The following is a 22,719-nucleotide window of genomic DNA, read 5'->3' as shown; positions in this document are numbered from 1 at the left end:
CCCAGGACGGATGGCTGAGGACAGAGAAAGACAGAGAAAAGAGAGGAATTCAATCCCTCTGCATACAGGGAACTCAGGACTTTGGCACCAGAGGACAGTCCTTCCACTCACCTGGATGGGGTGAGCAAAGTCAGGTAAGAGAGGGCAGCAATCTCACCTTCTCCAGAAAGCAAAACATCCCTTTTCCCAAATGGACTCTGCACAAGCACGACAGGACAAATCGCAGTGTATATTGTAAGCATCTGTATATCTTTAACATATGTACATTCACGCAGACCCAGACATTGCTCACAGACACAAGGAACGTTTGGGATCCAGTGCTGTCTTCTTAGGTACATGGTGACCGCGAAGATCCTTGTGCTGCCGGGACAGGGACAGATGAGCCGCCTGATGCAGAGCAAACACCCTGTGTGCCCTCCGTCAATCCTAACAGGCGCTTCCCAGCTCTGCTGGACCTTGGCTGCTCAGCCAGTGGGAACAGATGTGCACTTCCAGAAGCATCCTTGTATTTTTTTATGTTTTCAGTGGCTGCTTGGGCTGAGGTCTCCTGAAAATACCGACATAAGAATTCCTCCTGTCTCAGACCAAGACTCAACCCACAGGCAGCAGCAGGAACACTGCTGCCCAACCCAACAGGATAAAGAGGGGGAGCCATCACCCACCATGCCCTTTGGTTTGTCTGAAGTACCAAAATCAGATCCGGAGCCCATGCTGCTGATGATGTGCGGTGTCGACTGAAATGCCTCTAGTCTCTTCCGAGTTTGGCACACACGTCTGTGGCTGCGTTCCTGGATGACACCAACAAATACACGACCATGCGCTGATGCAGTCTGCACAGTGAAGCAGGCAGGCAGACCTGTCCAGTGGGACAACTTCTCTACAAGATGTTTGCTGAAGGGACAAGAGGTTTCAGTTACAGGGCTGGCCACTTTGCCTTGTGTACAGAAGCCACTTGCAGTACATCTGCCCCATTGCACAGAAATACCTTCTGCACCCCACGCAAAAACGGAAATGGTTGAGTCTGTGGGTGAGGGAAGTGTGTGAACTGCCTGAAGAACAGCTCCCACACTTCCCCTATGACCCTCTTCAGAGTATAAACGCAGAGTGGCCCCAAAAAGATGGACAGAACGGCTTCTGCTGGCTACTCTGGGACCCTCATTTAAAGTACACAGCATGTTTTCAGTTGGGTTGGATTGTCGAGCACCAGCTCTCTAAGAAACTCTGGGCAGCTTGACTCCTGGGGCTTTTTTATGGCACAATTCTCCTTGGTGTTCAAGCAGCATTTCTTGCTGAGGACTCCTACGAGCTCGGTACGTGGCAATTCTCTTGAGAGGCGTCAGCAGATCACCTGTTTGGCAGAGGGGAACACAAAGCCCCAGGAAACTCACTGGTATCTATGCTGTCGCAGAGCCTGCCTCGAAGGCTGCGAATGGGAATCTCATGCCCTGCTCCTGCATGCATGTTCTCAGCTACCAGCATCAGCCTTGTGACTCCACAGTCCCATTCCCAACTTTGTAGGCCTGCTAGGCATCTTCTGGGGTCTGCTCTCACCCCCCTGAAAGGGCTGGAGTGTTGGGGACTGCTCCAACCCTCAAAACCAAGAGATGGGTTTCAGATTTTGCCTGATGACTCCCTACCCTGCCTTCAGCTGGATCTTGTCTGCTTCCACATAAACTTGGAGGGAGGGAAGAACTTATTTCAGGATCAAGTTTCATAGTTCTACTTGGAGTACAGCACCTTCAGGATTCCTTGGCACTAACCACAGGGCTGCTCTTCCCAAAGCACCAAGATTACTGCAGACCAGCACCACATCACCAGCAAAAGCGCTTGCTTAGAGTAGTTTTTTCTCATATTGAATCAGTGCTCAATGTTTTAACAGGAGGGCATGCAGGTCAAGCATTCCTTTAAGAGGAGGGCTGTGTGACTTGATGTGGCAATTCCTGAAGTGCCACAGTAGACAAAGAGCCTCCACCTAATGCTACAAGGGACAGAACCTATTTCTCATCTCCGACACAACAACTGCACGGCAACTGGACAGAGACAGGATGCTCACTGCAGCTACTCTACAGACGTCGCTACAGAAACCACAACAATGTGCGGGCTCTGTGTATGCACAAACAGCACCACGCTGCACCTCATAACACCTGAGTCCAGAGGAAAACCTTTTCTGCATTAGCTCCATCTGAGCCTTTAAGACGTGTTAAATTTCATATGCCTTGAGCTGCTAAAGCTCTTCCCTCCTGGGCAGTGGAGTATGTGCTCTCCCAAAATCCATTCTCTTTTGGCAAAAACGAGGAAGGCCTCAAGCTGCAGGAATTAACATCTCTCCTCCATCCATAGTTTGGCTGACTCCAGGGTTGGCCCGTTTCCAGTCACGATCCCACTGTATTGCATAAATACCTCCAGCCTGAAGACAGCAGCGAGTGGAAACTCCTCATATATCAAAGTCATTCTGTCACTGAGCTCAAAGCTTCCACGAATCAGCGCCACGAGGTTCAAAATCATCCTGGGAGCACTCCCAGCTGTGCTGCAGATCCTTCCTTAGACATGCAGAATGAACAGATCAAAGAACAAGGAATGGGTGTGTTCAGCAGGCATAGAAAAGGGCTAGAAGCTCATCTTCTGCATGAGGCCAACTGGACCTCAGAGTTACCACTATGCTTGTCACCCCCAGAAGCCCAGCTGGTTGTGTTGCTGGGGCTCTATCCCAGCCCATAAGGATATTCAGAACCAGAATGGTAGCTTTATGAACAATCAGACAACAGAGGTAAAGCAAAATCTAACCAGAAATTCAAACTTGAGAAGACAACAGTGAAACGTAGACTTTAAAAACTATATCACCTGCATGAGATGGATTAAAAAAAGCCCTAAACAAACTACAACCAAACAAAAACCCCACAATATTGCAAGGACATACAATTTCCTTCTCTGGTAGAGGGGGTTCTTCCACATTCCACACTGAAGATCTTGGTTCATAGACCTTCTAGGCAAGATCATCACAGAATGAGCAGTATGTGCAAATCCTTCCAAAGAACAACACACTTCCCAGTGTGACTGTCCCTGCAAGATCCTTACGTTTGGCCTCAGCTGTGACTGTGTCCCGTGCCTTTGGGTTGGAGTGGGCAGGCAGGCAATGGGAAGATGCTATAGCACCAGTTACAAAGTTCAGCGCAATTTTCAACGCAGTTTTCATTGCATTAAGCCAAAGGATTGCCACCAAACTTGCCTTCCATGCAAGTTCTGCAAAGAGGGTAAAGCTACACTCCAGCTGGTTCTGTCCTCACAACACCTTCTGCACTCACTCCTTGCCTGAACTGTAGATCTTCTGAACTGTGGCACGTGTGAGCTCCATATCCTCTGGGTACCGAATTTCTAGCTCGGTGTTTGCTACGTAGTGAATGCCAGTGAACTCTGAAAAATAGCGGCCAATGTCAGGGTGAGGGATCTCCCGAGGCTCGGAGTTGTATTCCAGGTTCTCTATTAGGAAAGGAAAAGAATCCATTATCAGCACATGAAATGGCCTGCTACAAGGCAATAAATCCCACGCCTCTCTCAAGTCTTGCTTCTTTCCCTAGAAACACTACCTCATGACACTTTGAAGAAAAGAAAACTCTAATACAGAAAAATACACACAGTGTATGCCAGTATGATTGCTTACAGAGCCTCATCTCCTATGTGATGCCGATCCCATTCACTAGTGCCATGAAAGCTGCTTTATGCCTGCGACGATGCCAACCCGCTCCCACTCTGCAGGTCACAGCTTTGGGTTCTAAGTGCAGGGAGAAGCTGCTGCACTGAGCTCTGATCCCCCATATCCCGTGGGAGATCGGTTGCTAGGAGAGGTCCTTCTCCAATGCTCCAAGGTGAGGCCGACTGCACAAGGCTGTCCTGGTAGAGAAGCAGAACGCTTTCTTGCTCTAAGTCACCAGCCTGCGGTTCAACCACGTTGGGTCACCAGACTAGTTTTCAAGCAACTCCCTCAGCAAAACTGACTTTTCTAAACCCAAACTCCCTGAAGATACGAGGAAGTAACCAAGAACAGCACGCTGATTCTTTCCCAGAGCACTTCAATCCCTCCTTTGTCCTAAAAGATAAGCTGATTAAGCCCTACAGTTAAACATGACAGAAGCACTGGCATCAAAATGCAAAGGTGACCTACGCTGAGGGTCCCTTTGGTCCTGCAGTATTTGTACAGGCAGTGTGACCGGGAGGCAGCCCGGCAGTAAATCACACGCGCAGGTGCCCTGCGGCAGTCCCCAAATGATGTCATTTTTTCCAGCAAAGTACCAGACATACACGTAGAAACAAAAGCTGCCCAGGTCCCGAAGTCTGACTTGTCTGCAAAGCAGGGTGGGAACAAGATGGGACGCAGAGAACATCAGTCAGGAATAACTAATCTGCCTCTGAAACTACTCGGTTCACTGCAGAAAGCACACACATCATATGCAAGGTCCTGCATCTGGGTTAAGGCAGCCCTCAATATTGAAACAAGCAGGGAGATGAACAGATTGAGAGCAGCCCTGTGGAGAAGGACCTGGGGATTCTGGTGGACGAGAAGCTCAACGTGAGCCAGCTATATGTGCTTGCAGCCAGAAGGCCAACCATATCCAGGGCTGCAACAAAAGCAGCACAGCCAGCAGGGCAACGGAGGGGATTCTCCCTGTCTACTCTGCTCTGATGAGACCTCACCTGGAGCCCTGCATCCAGGAGCTCTGGAGTTCTCAGCACAAGAAGGAGTCCAGAGGCCACAAAAATGATCAAAGGCCTGCAACAACTCCTCTATGAAGAAAGGAGAGTTGGGATTGTTCATCTTGGGGAAGACTCCAATGAGATCTTACTGAAGCCTTTCAGCCTAAAGGGGGCTGATAAGAAAGATGAGGAAAAACATTTTAGCAGGGCCTGTAGCAATAGGACAAGGGGTGATAGCTTCAAGCTAAAAGAGAAGTTTAGACTGGATCTTAAGAAGACATATTTTTCACTGAGAGTGGTGAGGCACTGGCACAGATTGCCCAGGTTGGTGGCAGACGCCCCATCCCTGGAGGTGTTCAAGGCCAGGCTGGATGGGGCTCTGAACAACCTGATCCAGTTGAAGATGTCCCCGCTCACTGCTGGGGGCTTGGACTGCATGACCTTCATGGTCCCTTCCAATACAAACCACTCTACGATTCTATGATATTAATCCATACAGGCTCCTTGAAGTGTGTGCAGCTGAAAGCCCAAGAGCTTTCTATGCCTCAGTGGGCTGGTGCAGTCCTAAAGGCTTCCAAAGTACCTTTTTTGTACACTGCAACACTGCAGGAAACAATTTACACTCCCATACGCTCTGCAGAAGCACGTCTGAGCAGTGAGCTGTGTACAAGGGAAAAACACAGTGACAAAATAGGAGCTGGCAAGGGCGAAGAGACCGAGACGAGCGAGTTCAGCACTAGGCGGGGAGCCTGAGAAACATGCTGACTAGCAGTTCTGAGCACAGATAGCTGACCTGGGCTGCTACAAAGCAAACAGAAGGCAGGCAAGAGTGGACAGGTAGATACGAAACTTGCTGTATGAGACAGGTGTTTTGGAATTAGCTACAGCTCAACCTACACATTTAAAGGAAGGACTCAGTCTGAGGCATGTTACTATCATAAGCTTGGTGTTATTTCTGAGCTGGTTAGATAAAACTCTGTGTGCAGATTGGTTTAAGATTCTCTCAGTATAAAACTACCATCCCCTCCCAAAGTCAGGTTAGTAAGTTATGGAATAGTCCCTTCCAAAATGATTTGAGGATGTATTTTAGAGGGTATACTTCACTGTCAGGTAGCAAGATTTCAGCCAGCAAGGACAAACTTTTCAGTCTTCTCTAGAACTATGAAAATGCTTGGATGCACAGAGATGACGGTGACAACCTACAGCTTGGCTAAAGTTCTTCATGCTCTGGAACCAATCAGCATTACAGTTGTTTATAAACAATTAGACAAAATGTATGCAAGATGACTCAGCCTCAGAAGCACTGTGGACCATTATTGGATGCATATTTTAATACAAACACCTGGCACACAAGAGTTTTTGGTTTCAAAGACTCTCTGAGAGGCCAAGTGCTGCCTAATATGAGCCATAAGGCTGAGTTGCAATATTCCCAGTCCCCACTTCATCTTTTTGGATGACTGAATATAAAGAAACTCTTGGGACATGGAGAAACGCCTGCACTTTAAACCTAAAAAGGTAGGGGTGTCCTCCTGTAAAACCACCTCTTGCTTACATGTACAGGACCAGAACATGCTGGGGAGCGACCCCCAGCGAAAGAGATGAACTATGTTTTGTTCAGCATTTCTCCTCTTGCAGCTTCCATGTCCTGTTTTAAGAAAGTCAGGATGCACAGCTGCCCGGCCAGCTGGATGGGACGCCTCCATATCACAGGGAGAACAAACATGAGGCAAAGAAACACTGTTTACAATGTACAATAATGCAGATTTCTACATAAAGGGTTTTTTTTCCTTTTGAACCTCAGTTCATCATTTCTTGTATCCTAGACAAAAATTTCTTTTCTTATGGATATCTTATTGGATAAAGTATGGGCATCGAGATTTCCCAGATGCAAAGAGGTCTGGAAGAGACATTCACTTTTGTCCCATTCTTATCAGAAGTGTCACCAAAAGCCACGCCATCTGTGTCCTCTGGGATCCTGGTGCTTCTTGATGGAAGCTACTCAGAACTATGCCCTGACAAGCAAAGTTTGCATGCTCTCCTCTCACTAGTTCCTATTTTGAGGTCTTGCCCAAAGCACAGCTGTAATTTCAAAGAATGAAAGCTGCTGACACAACTTCAGATTTCAGCAAAAGCTGAATTACCTCTTTTAAACTATCATGGTGTACCCCATAAAACCAATCATGTCCAAAACACGTTTCTAAGGCAAAAGGAGATTACACAGTGTCCTTAACATTCATTCCTAACAGTACAGATTTCATGGAGAGCAAACAGTGCAGGCTATGACTTCAAGATAGTTTTCCTTCCTACCTCAACCTTAATGAACAGTTTCTGTGTCATAGTTAAGAGTTAATCACTTAAGCATCCCCTTCTCCTAACTACTTCTAAACAGATAGTAAACACAGAAGACTCCTGCTCACCTTGAGCAGCATATCTGCAAGAGCCATCCTCCACTAGCACATTGTAGAAAGGCTGGTGGGGGCCATTTGGAAGGCTGTGGACGTTCATATTCCGGATCCATTCATGCCCCATCATGCAGGCAGGATCCCAGCCATAAATCACGCAGTTATAGCCGTATCTAATTAAAAAAATACTTCACCAAAGACTGAAAACTCCAGAGACAGCTCCTTCTCCTCAAAACTAATACAGAACAAACAGGGCAGCAGCCTCCTGTGAGTTGGCACAAGGAGAGAGGACAAGGGGTATGGGGGGAAAATCAGTTCAACAAGATTGGGTACATATGTGTGTGTATTTTGAGGTGGAGGGAAACGACTAGGAGTGACTGGATAAACAGACAGGAACAAACAGCCAAGGACAAAGGAAAACCAAACGTGAGCAAGAAATGAAAATGGGAAAGAGACTGGAAGTCAGCAATCAGGAGAATAGGAAACAAGAAATAGAGAGAGTCAACCATTGTACTGTGTTGTGCAACTAATGCCCATCACACAGAAGTGGCAACCCCAATCCTGAACTCCCAGTCATTGTTATTTTCAGATTATTTATGCAATTAATCACCAAGTATTATAACTGTCATTGCTGGTGCCCTTAAAATGTGCTCCAGATGCCTTGTTGTGCTGGAGAAGTGGCACAGGGCTGGCATGTCACTCTGGCAGAGAGTACAGATAGGAACACAAAGCCTCCGTGCAGTGCTGGAAAAGGGGGTAATTATAGCACTGGGGAAGATTCTTAAGCTGTCTTAGGCATCTTACAGTCTTTTGAAGTCAGTTCTGTTCCATGGTCCCTCATTAACTGATTACTGATCTTCCTTTGAGAGCTCTGGGATGTGGAAATTTTAGCTGTGCAATATATGATGACTCAGACGAATCACCTCACAGACTTCTCTCTGCAAGCAAAGAGCAGTGAATACACTCGTGCTCTCAAAGGATGGACAGAGCTACTCCCATTTTTCTGCGAGGTACATGGCATAGATGCATATCCTTGTCATTTTCCATTCCAGGCATCTCCTTGGCAGATAAAATTACATCTCACTACTGTAAGAACAAACATTTCCACGCTTGTTGTTATAGTACAGCCTGCTAACGCAGGGAAGGTTTTGAAGAGCTCACCTCTTGTGTTTCATAATGAGCCCGATGGAAAAGCAAACCTCTTTGTGCTTCTCATCTGAGCGGTGCTTCACCTCAGGTCCCACCTCCTCCTTCCGGCGCTCAATGTGCTCTAGAGTATGCTGGACCAAGTACCCCACGGCCCCGTGCTGGGATGGGTCCAAGGCCTGAATATGCTGCAAGATGTCCAGAACCTTCAGCAATCAAAAATAAAAGATTCAGAACAAGTCTGTACAGCAGTCCATGACTTACAAACACATACGGTATCTCTTGAGTTAGCTGGGTCTAAGTGCCAGTCCACTACATGAGTTTTCCACATAGAACTAAGAACCTCTGCTCTAGCTACAGGCTCCCAAGGAGTTCCTTGCACTTGCTTAGCCTGCAGAAATTGCAAACAGTCCTCTCCTTTTGCATTTGTAAAGCTCTCTGCTTCCCAGGAAGGGCACTGCTGAGCACAGTGGCTCCTTAAAACTAAGTCATACAAGCTAATCGCATTGCATTTTGCAACCACACGGAATGATGACTGTTTCAAAGTTTCTGAAGTGTTAAGAGAATGCTGTTGCTACTCTCCCAAACTGCTGCTGTGAGGTGATTCCAGATGACTCCTGCCAAACTTGAGAGTAAACACTAAAAGAGTTCCCCAAAATATCTGTAGGAGCCTGGCAGAGGAATCATAAGAGTCATAGAATAGGTTGGGTTGGTAGGACCTTAAACATCATCTAGTTCCAACCCCTCTGCCAGCGGGTCACATCCCACTGCTGCCCAAGGCCCATCTGACCTGACCTTGAACACCTCCAGGGATGGGGCATCCATAACTTCCCTGGGCAACCTGTTCCAGTGCCTCACCACTCTCAGTGAAGAAATTCTTCCTTATGTCTAGTCTAAATCTGCTCCTCTCCATTGCCCCTAGTCCTATCACTACAGACTTTTGTAAACAAAAAATAGGGCAGCACAGAAGGAAATGCAAATAACCTCTACGATGCTGTATCCTTAAGTAGTGAACAGGAGACAGAGAACCTGTTTGTCTCAGGACGATTACAGAACACTAACTTTGAAGTGCTTTCAAAGCAGCAAACCTTGTACACCCAGAACACCAGCCCACCAGCACTGGCACTGTAACTATCCCACCAGGCAGGAATGAGTGAGTGGCTATGTGGTGCTTAGTTGCTGGCTTGGATTAAACCACAACAAAGTTACATCAATATTCCTGTCCTTGTGGCTCTTTTAAAGTTGCTTTTTCACAAGCGCTGCTGATCACATAGTGAAGGTTTCAGAGAACAACTTTGATCATGTTTATAAAAGAGAATTTCCTACAAGTTTTCTAGTAGAGTAATTTCTCCTTTAACATGAGCCCAGCAGGAGTTTTACCACCATCACCATAATCTAGGCATAAACTATACAGAATGCTCTTATAACTTACAGCTACAAGTCCACACTATTGACTGCAAGACAAACTGTCAGACCTGGGCATTAAATCATAAATTATGCCTCAGACTTGAGGCTGTTCACAAATCTCCTGTAGGGGAAGCAAGCAAGAATCATCCTCCTTTCCCTGATTCCCATAGCAGAAATTGATTCTCTGAAACATGATAACTTGTTCAATTGTGTTTATTGCAGAAACAACTTGTGGCAGACTGTAATGCAAGCTGAAATAGTCCTAAAATCAATAGACTCGTGTTAACAGCGCTTAGCCATCAGAAAACACAGGACCGAGTGGCGAGGTACCTTTTCTGGCCAGATTCCCAGGTGGAAGTATAACCTAGCCTGGAGCATTAGATGCTGCACATTGTCCGGATACATGGCCAGGTACAGATCCAACGAGTTTCTCAAGAGTTGGTAAGACTGATCAGTGCTTTCTCTGCCAGCAAAAAAGAAACTCAATTGTAAGGCTAGTTCTTCCAATCCCTATTACCCAGTACTCCGACGTGCAGGGTATATGATGCTACAGGTACAAGCACGCTTATTCAATAAGAATGAGTCCGGGTCTGGCTGTCGCGCATCACATCCAACAGCCTGCTCAAAGGGAAAAATGGTACATGATGGAAAACTGGACTCTACCCTCCCACTGCACTGGTATTTTACTTAGTCAAATAATCCTACATAGAGAATTAATTCTCTATGCTTTTGTTCTCCTAGCTTAATTACACCTAAAGCAATCCTTCCACTCTGCGACTTCTGTCTATGGTTTGGGAAAGTGAATATCAGGGGCAAGTGAAAATAAAACCAACAGTACCTTTACAACTGCTCTTTTGAGCATGTGGGTTATGCTTACCAGATGATGATAACAGTCTCTGCTCTAAAGGGAATGGTGGACAGTCCCTATCAGCTTTTCACAAAGAAACGAACATGATCTGTCCATTTTCTTGAGGGGGATTAGTTATACTAAATATTCTTGTTTTCACACAAAACTGCTGCAGGTGACAATGCCACATGACAGACAATTTTCAAGATCCCTGAGGCGACTTCCACCTTTTTAAAGCATCCTCTCAAATAGCGTGAAGCAGCAGTACTGACATGCAGGCAGAATACTCCAGGTTCTGTTCCACAAAGGCCTTTCGGGCCAGATGATCAATCCTCAACTCACCGCTTGCCAAGGTTTAGGAGATTTCCCACCATACGCTGCAAAACCTCTTTTGAAGTCACCACTCCATAGAACTCCTCTGTCACATGGTGGCCAATAAGGTACTCGCACTCCTTCACCGTCAGCTGCTTCCCCTTCCCAAAGGCGTCAATGTAGGTGTAGTCAAAAATATCTGTGCTTCTAATGAAACAACAAGGAAACTTGTGATGATAGCTCTCATGGTAAGGCAGGATTACCTATTTCTGTCCTTCCCTCAGCACTTTCAAGCTTATTTGTAAAACAAGTGTCATTTATCCCTCAGCTCCCTTCCAGGATTCCCTGGTACCCGCTCTCTCCTAGCTGCTTCTTCAGATAAACATATATGGGAAAAGACAGAGAAACTAAAGGGATTTTTGTCTCAATCATGCTAGTTCTTTCCTTCAGATATTTTCAGGTTTGCTGTATCGGATGGAAAACAATTAAATATCCTGGTATAGGTCTAGAGCTGTAAATGCTGTCTGGCTTTTATTACTGTACTCACAACTTCGAAATTCAGGCCACTCACCCTTTCTTTCCTTGACACCATCGCAGCAGAAAATGGCTGGGGAAGTTGACTGGTTCAAGTCTGACTCCCAGCTGCCTGGCGATCGTTAAATAAAGCACAGACAAACTGATAGGAATTCCTGTCCTGCGGATCAAAACCTGGGGGATAAAAATGTGACAAAACCATGTTGGATATTGAGAAAAACACAAACTTCTTAAGTTTTACATCACAAATGAAAATACACCAGCTTGACAGAATATACCCTAAAAGATGACATTATATTGAGTTTACAGTAAATTGTTCAGAGAGAATTACTTGTCTGACTACATTAGGACAAAAAACCCCACAAATAAGAGTGTCTCAAGCCTTGCAGCCTCCTAGCTTTTGCCTTACATACACATACCTGGTGAATGTATGAATTGAGGGAGTTATAGTAATCCAGCTCATTTCCTTTGTACTTTAACTGCTCATACAGGACACAATTCATAGCATCAAGTACCTGCCGCTGAAGCTCCACTTCTGGAATCTGGACCTCTCCTAAAAGGACATGCAAAGAAATAAAGCCTGAGAAAACAAGGGTACTTAACCTTTATGCAATGAACCTAATAGCAAAATTCTTCATAGGGACTGAGAACAGAAGAGACTCATCCCAATTCAGAGTCAAGAAAGTTGCTGGAGCTGATTACAGCACTGCAGAGCCCTAGCACTGCACTCACAATGTGGCCTGGGCTAGGGGACCGCCAAAGCTCCTTGGTTGTGCACCAGTGCTGCCTCACTTCGTTCTGCAGCTGGAGGACTGGATCCTAAGCACCCTATACCAGCAAAGCACTGCAGCTGGACACATCAACACTGCTCAGGCATGGGAAGTGCACTTTCACTGCTTGGGAGTTCCAGCTTGGTCAATCCAGAGATACAGATTACTCATTATCTCTTTGAAAGACAGCAAATATTAGATAAGGGGTATAAAACACAAAGAACAAGAGGCTGCCTGACCTTTGGAGATGTTAAAGCACGTACCTCTTCTATTGCTGTCAACTTCGAGACTTGCGAAGGAAAAGAGGCTGATCCCCTATTCTACAGCCCTGCCACACACATCAAGAGTACTGAAGACTTCAGGGATAAATGGGAAACAAAAATTCTTCTCTCAATCCTTTTAGCTTAGCAGCATCAGATGAACTGGGCTGAGTCCCCGTAACTGAACAAATGGCTGTTTCCTGAATGATGGTTTAAGCAAATGTCAGAATACAGCTGCCAGAGGATAAAGAACAACAGCTCTTTAAGCTGCAGTAATTCAACAGCCGTTTCACCCTGTCTGCCTGTATTGACTTGCAGAGACGCTCTGCAGTAAAGCAGATGTTTCTGTACAGTACCTGCCTTGGAAGCCAAGCTGGGATGCCTTGGATTTTTCGATCGCAGGACTTCACGCACTTTATCTGTGATGTCATCCACCTGTGCCTGGACGCTTTTTAAGCAGATGTCTGACAGTGGGTTACAGTATTGGTCAATTAAAACAGCACCTGAAAAAAAGAAACTATATAAGAAACAGGACTTAAGTTTTATTCTGTTCTTAGTTTTATCTACTCAAAATTCCAGGCATGCAGCAAGCAGAAGAGAAGAGCTTTCCTTTTAAAATCTGCAGTAATATATTGGATTTATCACATCAAATGCAAAGAAGCAGCTGACACAATAAATGCCAATTAAGAATCAGTATTCCTCTCTGCACCATTCTGAAAGGGAAAGCAATAGATTCATATATTGAGCAGGTATCCTGCATCTCCTGGCACCCCCCCAACTTACAGCAGTTTTTATTCAGAGCCTGAAACAATCTCAACTTCACTGTGGCTTCTGTTCTGATTTCCTCCTGCCATATCCTCCATAGCTATCATTCTTGCCTATTGTTCCCCTTCTCCTCCATGCCTACTCTCCATCTTCACATCAAAAACCCACTATGACAGAACAGATTTCCATGTCCCTTCTGCCCATGCCTCTTCCATCAAACATCCACAGGAAAAAATATAGAACTTTCTCCTAATTGTCTCCTTGTCATCTTGTCACCACTGCTCTCTCCAAAGCCTCTGAACTGTTCAATCTTTGGAATCAATTGTATTCACTTGCAATAATTTTGCATAGATGATTCCTCTTCCAGCTTCCTACGTTGCTTTGTTAGCAGTTCCATGACAGGCCTGTGTTCAACGATCTCAGCAAGAGCGAAGCCATGTCTTCTTTCCCCCCGTCCCCTAGTGCTCTCCATGCTGACCAGGTGAAGTTCTGTGGAAGACTCACGCTTGTCTAACAGCACCTCCATGGCAGAGAAACACATATATTTTTGGCCAGCATGATTAAGTCACCTAATTAACGCTCTTGGTTGTTTCCAGAAGAAGCTACTTTTGGCTTTCCCTTTTTGCTCTAACACAGCCCCTTCTTCAAAGTCTACTGCCAGTAACAAGAACCGGCTTTGGCGCCAAAGACTCTTTCCTATGGAATTTTTGAGATATGTATCAAGAATGAGGGACTCTTCTACATACACTAGCAATTTTTGTCCCATTCAGAAGACCATCTTCTCCATAGAAAGCCTGAAGCAGAGAATAATCCACCAGACTCAGGTCATGAATTGCAGAAAAGCCTTCTGTTTCTTCACAGCAGGTGCATGCACCTTCCCAGCGTGTGACTGGACTCCCACCCACTACCCAACTCTATACTGGACAACTTCAACAGCCCAGCAGCCAGACAGCTCTCGAGAGAAGGCCACAGTGCACAGTCTGTGAGCTGCAACAACAATTACTCCTGCCTGTCACTCGTTCCTGTCCTTCTCTGAGAAGCTCTTCTGAAAGCAGACAGTAGGCAGCTGACTCAAAATCATATCACTTGGTTTGGCCATATTCAGCCACAGGCGACAATTAAAATGTTTTTTGATGTCGGCTAATGAGGATGGCAAGCTACCACTGATTTTTTCAATGCATTGTTCAAGATTCAAATGCAGGTGTTTTAACAGTTTCTCTGCTGCTTTTCAGCTCCTCTGTCCACGGGCAACTCTTCAAGCAGACAGCGCTGCCAGAAACTAATGTAATCCTGACATTCTGACACAACATTACAGCAAGATGTTGAGGATTTTAGGTACATCAAAATCCAAACTTAACTCTGAGTCCTTGTCCAAGGGCTAGCTGAAAAATAAGCAAGGAACCCTCCCTGCAAGTAAAACAACAATGCTGGAAAGCTGTCATTAGGTGCGCTATGTGGTATTGCTGCAAAAGACTTACCCTCCAAAAATGACTGCTGATCAGTTGGACGTTGCAGATATTCCTTCAGATTTTTTAATATATTCTGTTGCCGTAGGAAGTATAGAATTTTCTTTGCATAATATTTCCAGGTTAGACCTTTCCTGCATATTTAAATACAGAAAGCAGTATTGCCCTAAACAAGCATTTTAATTTGATTTAACTTTTCCAGAGAATACAGGTTTACAACTGAGATTGTTGCTTTCCTAAAGAGGACTGACAACATCACAATCACAGAAGAGTCAACAAAAAAGATAAAGTTTAAGAGGAAACTCATCGACAAAAAACCCTTGATGTAAGACGCTTGCAAAGCATGGCTCTTATCTCCAAATTTTATCTTATCTCCAATATATCATTTTGAGAAGATGTGGTACCATGGAAAACAGCACAGATCCTAATTAAAGCAGCTCAGGAATACCTGATTAAAATCCCATGTTTTATATATAAAATAGTACCCCCCCCATCTGACCGGATTCCTCCAGAATCAAACTTAAAGTACTCTCTCATCATTAAAAACAAATTAATGAATGTAGGTCCAATGGTATTCAGAAGGGGAAAAAAAAAGCCCCCCAGAGAAAAACCACCTGTGCTGCTCTGAAAAGGCAGGAACAGGTCAACATTTGGTCTGTGGATCACACAATCCAAAACCTTACAGCTTTTCTAGTAAAGCCCCTTCACTTTCTAAACGCACAAGTGAAGGCAGAAGGCCCATGAAGCAGCAGCAGAGAGCTGGTTACGGTCCAGGTAAGGTCTGAAAAGGTTGCCTTAAATACCACAGACCAACTCGGAGCACTCAAATCATACACATCTAAGCAAGCCCTGGCTCAGCATCACTGAGCACTTTTACACTAAACGGTCAGGAATGGCACAAAGCCCTGGCCCCCAAAAACCCAAAGGGAGAATTCCACTGATTCCCAGGCTCTGCCCTTGCCATATGTTTAGAATAAGTCCTGCTTCCTTCTTCAGAAAACAACCCTCTTTCCCTGCATACATTTCCTCTCCTCCAGACTGCAGGTCAAATCAGCCTTCTCCATCCTACTGGTCAGAACAATCAAACCTCATAATACTTTATCCTCTTCCAATAAATTGGGATACTCAATAGGGACAACTGCTTTATTGGGATATCTTCCAGGGAAATGATTTAGCCTAATGCTCCTGAATTGCAATGACTACAGCTTAATCAGGGTGCAATTAGCATCAATTCTGCTTTATGGGGAGACATTTGGCCAGTATGAAGGCTCAAAAGCTCAAATGAGAGATGTTTAGTTCCAGTTCAAACAGAGAAGGTAATAAAATGGATGTGAAAAAACAAAAATTAGATGATTGCTGTTACAGTTATGTTTTTTCCAGCTCTACTAACAGCCCCTTTAATCAAGGCTATTAGACTCTATTAAGAACAATCTATTGCTGCTTCGTATCACAGCAAAATCAGCATGGTTTACATCCTACCAGCAGAAAAACCCTCAAGCAGAGCAGCGACTTATTCATCTCACTCAGTCTTAACCATGGTGATGAGAATACCTAGGCAGATGCAAGCCAGAAGTTTTATTTACTTGCTTGTCATTTCACATCCCTGAATAATTTACAGAACTGCTAATTTTCCAGTGGATGAATTAAAACCAGTTGCTTATTTGGGGAAAGACTGTGCCAACTTGCTACAGCTAAGAAAAGCACAAGAATAGGGGAGAAAAAAAAGCTGTAGTTTCATGATACAAGGATTAATGGTGGGATTCCTCATTGAGTATTCCTGCTTCCCTCCAGTGCTGTAGCCTCATCCTGCAAATCAGTTGAGCTAACTGATCAGAGTTTAAATAAAAAAGGAAGGTGAGGATGGGAACTCCTTAACTCAAAACTATTGCAGGGAAGAGGGTCATGAACTGGCAAGGAAACAAGCAACAAACAGCAACACAAAGCTAGAGGACCACTATCTTGTAGAACGGTGTACATGTTTTCTTCTGGGAATATTAAATTTGTTCTGAAATCAAAAACACACCAATATTTCCCAGCCTTGGAAAGCCTGGGGATGTTGTCTTATCAGTGACAAAAGGACAGAAGCTGAGGTCAGGCATTCACCACCATACTGTTCTCCTTCAAATGGTGTAAGAGGGAAAGCCCCTTTCAGTTCTAACCCCTCTCTTTCGTACCTTCCTTCCATGTTAAGGATACACATCAGCTCATCCTCAAAAAAATGACTTGGGCACCCGAGAGTCTCAATGTCACTGAATCCATCACAAGGGACCTGTCAAACCAGACAATGAATTATGCAGAGTGCAACAGATTCTTCCCAAAAGAACACAGTTTCATAAAAAGTCTCAAAACCAACTTTGTTCTGTTTTTTTGAATCCCACAGGAGATGATCCTCATTATTAGGCCTTTGGGTACTGCTGAACAGTCTCTCAGGAATCTTTGCATATGTGATTAAAACAGCAGGAATCCAGGAGCTTCTGCCCCTGGCTAATGCCCTGACACACATTTGGCCATGGAGAAATGTGTATCTGCTGCACCTGCAGTGGAACAGTTCAAAAAGGACAGCTGAGATACACATCTCCTACTGGCCTCATGGTCTTTTTCTCCAGGGGTGAAAACTGAGCCACCAAACCTTTCTGAAAACCAGCTAACAGGATTTCAACACAGGATCTCCTCTGTCTTCAAGGAATTCCTTACTGGACCACAACATATTGGCAGGGGAGCCACAGAGGAGTGGCCATTTAGTGGCTCTTGTGTGAACTTTTTAAGTCAGCTGAGGTTACGGGCAGCTTTTACACCTAATTCCACAGAATTTCAGGTTGACCCAAATTGTACAGCTAACCAAAATCCACGCAAACAGACACTGAAATCACTGTTGTCCCACATGCAAGGAAGTCTCACTGAGAAATTGCATTTTCACCTTTCTCACACAGAAGGCAAAATCATCTTGGTGTCATGGTTGGGTAAGGAATAAATACTTTCCAGCTCAGTGAACCTATTGTGCCTCGTCCTGATTGCAAATGACTTCTGACAACTCACAGAATGTATCCTTGGGCAAGGTCTGCAGTGAGAGATATTCACAGGCTGTGGTATATGTCAACAAACTATTGGTCCTTCCAAAGGTCCCAGAGCCAGGTTGGAACACGCAGCAATGAACAAATAGCTGTGAAAGCCATAACGGAAAAAGCTGGATGTGATACACAGAGTGCCCTTTAGACTCTACGCACCTCTGGGGGCTGAACTCTCTCTCTCTTTAGACTCTATGCACCTCTAGAGGCTGAACTCTCTCTCTCCTTTTGACCCTCATACACAGTAAGAAAGTAGCAAATTTGTGACTGCATAGATGAAAAAAGACATGAAGAGAGAGGAAAGACAAACTAATAAAAAGTACTAAACAAGAGCTAGGCTGCTGCACGTACATATAGAAGATTACTTACATGTTCTGAGAAGAACCTTTTGGAGAACGAAGCTACAATTCTCTGGGCTTCTAGACCAGCATTGTGCCGTGCTTTGTATTCTTCAAGCCAGCTAACACCGTCTGTGTGGCTGTAGTATTTCAGCAGCGATGGCCATCTGCACAACAAGACAGAAGTGAACAGTTTTGTTAGTATTTCAACAACACCAGAACCTCTAGAACCATAAAATGGTTTTTGTAACCTTGTGACTTGAGGAGCTGAGACACTGCCAACACACAGGACAAATTTATGTGGAACGGATAAATTAATCCAATGGTTGACTCAAGCCTCAAAGCATAACTCCAACTGATTTCATCTGCATGTTAACAGTTATTTAAAAGTAAGTTCTCCTGAAGTTGCCAAATGTAAACCAAAAGGTTCCTATCCAGGTATTTCAATAGCTAAACATCCTGAACACTTTTGAGATTGCCTCTAGAACCTTGTAAGATAAAGACAGGTATCACAGTAGAAGAGATGTAGAGTTTTATGATAAAAACAAAGTTTGCCATTTTGAAGATGTATCACATTTAAGTTAACTTGTCATCTAATAGAATGAAAAATCATTGTTCTGTGTTCTTCCTGCTACCTCGTGGGTCTAATTAAGAGGATGCACAAAACAGAGCTCCCTCTATAGCCCTTGCTGGTGGCAACATCTATTGGAGGGAAACAGAATCCTGAAGGTGTTTAAAAGACAGGCTGATGAGGTGCTCAAGGCTGTGGTTTAGCAGTGGACAGGTATGGTTGGACTTGATGATCTCAAAGGTCATTTCCAACCAAGCGATTCTATGATATATATATACATAATTTATATATCTCTCTATAGATAATTGTACAGATATATGTACATAATTATATACGCATATATATTTCACCTTTACAAATAAATGCCAAATGTTTAAATCACAACTTCTGTATAAAAATTATTACCAACTGACCAAAGCACTCTTACAACTCTCCACACATGGAAGGTATTCTACTACCAGTTAATAATAAAACTACACTCTAACTACAGTTACAAAATAAAGTTGGAAACTAACCAAAGAACATCACATTACAGAATCACCTCTCTCCTAATGGATCCCTCGCCATCTGTCTACTGCCAAGATACAGCCACATCGTAATAACAATTACAGTCATTTATTTTAGGATAAGAAAGAATAATTCCTTGGGTTGAAATGACATTGAAAATTTTAGGAAGATAAAGTGCAATTACTCATGATGGAGTCCAGCCAGGACAACAAGGTCAGTGTACAAACTCCTGCCAAAAGTTCTATTATCAAAGACAGAGGAGGATCACTGTGTGTGCTAATTACCGACCACATCCAATTGCAGCTGTTGGACCTCAACTCTTCAGTTTTGCCTCAGAAATTAGAGCCACAGAATTGCTGAAAGTATCTGGCCAGCCATCCCAAGCCATAGCTCGGCAAATTGGGGAAGCTTCAATTGTTCAGAAGCCTTTTTCATCCATGAAATGAGAATAATCCTCTCCTTTGAGCAATGCTAAATAGTAGAAGCCAGCTGGCAATTAGAGAAAGCAATACTGCCACTTTGCCTGTGCCAAAGCCCAGACAAAACCAGGTAGCAGAGGAGTGTGCCCTATTGTAGACAGCCTGGCAGCCCCACTGAAGAAGCGGTGTGCCCAGAACTGCTGAAACCACTTCAGCACAAGCAATATCAACAATAACGCTTCTACTCTAAGGTATTAACAATTCTACAGGTTCCAAGACTGCGAGGTCCACATCAGGCACTCTCTGACTGCCTCTGGGGGAAACTAAACCCACAAGCAGCAAAAGTTGATCCAAAGGATTTCAGTTGCTTTCAAAACAGCTCTCCCAGAAGTCCTATAAATACTTCTCTCTGCTGAGAGGCATGAGTCCCGCAGCAGGATGAGTCTTGGCAGGTGTTTTGGAAGGTCTGCACTAACACTGCCTACCTTAGTGGGGGGAGGGAGGCCAGATGCACGTGGGGGGGGTGTGGTGTGTCTGCCCCAGTGCCAGCCTCCAGGCAGCACTGGGAGGCACGGGGTGCGCTCCCAAAGACCCGCGGGTGCCCAGGGCACCCACAAGCAGCAAAAGTTGATCCAACATATTTGCGTTGCTGCGGAAACAGCTTTCCCAAAAGCCCCACAAACACCTCTCTCTGCTGCAACGCCTGAGTCCTGCAGCAGGACGATTCTTGGCAGGTGTTTTGGAAGCTGGGAGCTGACGCTGCCTACATTAGTGTGATGAGGGATGCCGGATGGATGTTGGGGAGGGGGGGTCTGCCCCACTGCCAGCCTCCAGGCAGCCCTGGATGCCCGGGGCGCCCTCCCGAGGGCGAGCACGCTTTGCTTTGCCGAGTGTCGGGCTCCCCCGGGCCCCGTCCCGTGGGGCCGGGAGGAGAAGCCGCCCGTCAGCCGGGCCCCGCGTGTCCCCCCGCCCCGTGCCCACCTGAGGCGGAACCGCTCCCGCCACACCTTGCCGCGGGGCTGGCACGCCTCCCGCAGCCGGCGGCAGGTGCAGGACACCCTCCCGATGTCGGCGGCTCCCAGCACGTCGCAGCAGAGGATGAGCTCCAGCAGCTCGCTCGGCAGGTCGGTCAGGCCCATCCCCTCGCCCTCGCTCGCCGGGGCCGCGCTCTCCGCCGCCGCCATCTTGGCTGTTTACCTCCCTCCCCCCCCGCGAAAGGCGTTGGTAGCGCCCAGCGCTTCCGGCGCAGAGCGAGCGTGAGGGAGAGGCCCAGGGAGCGTCTGCTAAGTGCAGACCGCGCACAAAGCGTAGAGCCCCGCGGCGCCTTCCCAATGCAGGCGCTAGGGTGCGTCTGCTCGCCACCCCCCCCCAACAACGCTACGCGGGAGGGGTTGGTAGCGCCCAACGCAGCCAGCAGGGAGTGAGCGTCGGGGAGCGTCTGCCAACTGCCAACCGCCCGGAAAGCGCAGAGCCCCCACCGGCAGCTTGTGGCCAGCGGGAGCGGGGTGGGGGGTGTCACACACACACACACTGAATCACCAGGTTGGAAAAGACCCACTAGATCATCGAGTCCAACCATTCCTATCAAACACTAAACCATGTCCCTCAGCGCCTCGTCCACCCGTCCCTTAAACACCTCCAGGGAAGGGGACTCAACCCTCTCTCTGGGCAGCCTCTGCCAGTGCCCAATGACCCTTTCCATGAAAATTTTTTTCCTAATGTTCAGCCTGAACCTCCCCCGGAGGAGCTTGAGGCCATTCCCTCTCGTCCTGTCCCCTGTCACTTGGGAGAAGAGCCCAGCTCCCTCCTCTCCACAACCTCCTTTCAGGCAGTTGTAGAGAGCAATGACGTCCCTCTGCACCTCGAACCTTGCGTTCTCTTTGGGTTCCCTCAGTACAAGAAGGACATTGAGGGGCTGGAGTGTGTCCAGAGAAGGGGAATGGAGCTGGGGAAGGGTCTGGAGCCCAGGGGTTCTGGGAGTTAGCCTGGAGGAGACTGAGGGAAGACCTCATGGCTCTCTGCAGCTCCTGAAAAGGAGGTTGTGGTGAGCTGCGTGCTGGGCTCTTCCCACAAGTAACAAGTGATGGGATGAGAGGAAAGGGCCTCAAGTTGCACCAGGGGAGGTTTAGACTGGATATTGGGAAAATTCCTCCATTGACAGAGCGGTGAAGCCCTGGCAGAGGCTGCCCAGGGCAGTTGGGGGTCTCCATCACTGGAGGGGCTCATAAAAGATGCAGACGTGGCTCTTGGGGTCACAGTTTAGCAGGCACGGTGGGGTTGGGCTGGATGAGCTGCAAGGGCTTTTCCAGCCTCAATGATTCTGTGGTTGGTGCCCCCAGTCCCTCCAAACCCCGTCTGGCATGGCTGGGTGGCCTGAGAGCCCAAGGTTCTTCCTTACGGCACTCGGATAGCGAGCCAGAGTGAAGGCAAGACATCAGGAGAGGCCTTTCAGCGTTAAAAGCCAGAGATAAGAGGGAAAAATGAGGTCTGCTAGGTTTTAGTTCGCTTTTTTATTTTGACTGTAATGCAAACAGGCATAAGTATTCCATAAAATCAGAAGATTGGAACTATACAGAAAGAGGTGCATGCTTTAGAACAATGTGGATACCTTGCAAACAGAGCCAGAGTCAGTCCGAGAGAGGGGGCTGGAGTACATTGGACGAATGGCAGAGATTTTAGCAGCATTGAGAGCTCAGAGGTAGGGGGAAACCGTGTTTCTGACCGCTTATAGCACTGGTATGATCGAATACAACACCAGCTCATCCCTGTCCCCACCCCTTTGCTCCTCAGCAGAAACCTACCGTAGGGTCACACGAAAAACGACAAAATAAGCTTTACCCCCTTCCACATATATGTGTCTTATGGGATGCGAAGTAAAGACAATGTGCCCGTCTTAAATCATGGCATCGTTTTATAAACCAAATGAAGGCACAGTGACATGAGGAGGCGCTAAGGGGAGGGAGGAAGGAGCAGGAGGACCAGAGAGCAGCAAGAGGTTGGAGTCCCACCTAGCAAAGCAGAATTTACCCACATCTGAAGAGTTTAAAAAATCCTCTGTAGTGGAAAGTTTGGGAGTTGCCTGCCCCAAAGCTGCCACCCTTCACAGACTGTTCCCCTCTCTCATTTCGGCACAGCTGCTCTCCAGGAAAAAAGGACACCAGGAAAGAAAAACCCCAAACCAGCCTTTGAGGCTTACGCTTTTCAAAGATGCCTAAGGGAAT

General features: G+C 46.2%; 1 protein-coding gene across 2 annotated transcripts; it reads right to left on the bottom strand.

Moving 5' to 3' along the window:
* Window positions 1–197: 197 nt before the first annotated feature.
* FBXO21 (F-box protein 21) lies at window positions 198–20,777 on the bottom strand. 2 transcript variants are annotated; one of them, XR_011338639.1, is made up of 13 exons: window positions 20,480–20,777; window positions 18,033–18,168; window positions 16,773–16,867; window positions 14,611–14,732; window positions 12,724–12,870; window positions 11,757–11,890; window positions 11,375–11,511; window positions 10,834–11,010; window positions 9,975–10,107; window positions 8,253–8,443; window positions 7,107–7,264; window positions 663–3,477; window positions 198–547 (listed from the first exon to the last, which is right to left on the bottom strand). XR_011338639.1 is itself a non-coding variant. In XM_069870833.1 (12 exons), the coding sequence occupies exons 1-12, from the start codon at window positions 20,680–20,682 to the stop codon at window positions 3,299–3,301; spliced, it is 1,812 nt and encodes a 603-aa protein (XP_069726934.1). In that variant the 5' UTR covers window positions 20,683–20,777; the 3' UTR covers window positions 198–3,298. The 2 variants fall into 2 exon arrangements, 1 of the variants encoding a protein (XP_069726934.1); XM_069870833.1 differs by having other exon boundaries at window positions 198–3,477.
* Window positions 20,778–22,719: the final 1,942 nt, after the last annotated feature.

The sequence above is a fragment of the Phaenicophaeus curvirostris genome, chromosome 17 (assembly GCF_032191515.1).
Source record: "Phaenicophaeus curvirostris isolate KB17595 chromosome 17, BPBGC_Pcur_1.0, whole genome shotgun sequence".
Taxonomy (NCBI): domain Eukaryota; kingdom Metazoa; phylum Chordata; class Aves; order Cuculiformes; family Cuculidae; genus Phaenicophaeus; species Phaenicophaeus curvirostris.
This window is presented reverse-complemented; position numbering and strand designations above follow the sequence as displayed.

Bases quoted from the DNA above. Each gene is read 5' to 3' on its own strand.
- FBXO21 (XM_069870833.1), bottom strand. From the start codon at position 20,682: ATGGCGGCGGCGGAGAGCGCGGCCCCGGCGAGCGAGGGCGAGGGGATG. The intron at 18,169-20,479 runs GTGGGCACGGGG...CTTGTTGTGCAG, and splicing joins CGGGAGCGGTTCCGCCTCAG to ATGGCCATCGCTGCTGAAAT. The intron at 16,868-18,032 runs GTAAGTAATCTT...CTGGTTTGACAG, and splicing joins AAAGGTTCTTCTCAGAACAT to GTCCCTTGTGATGGATTCAG.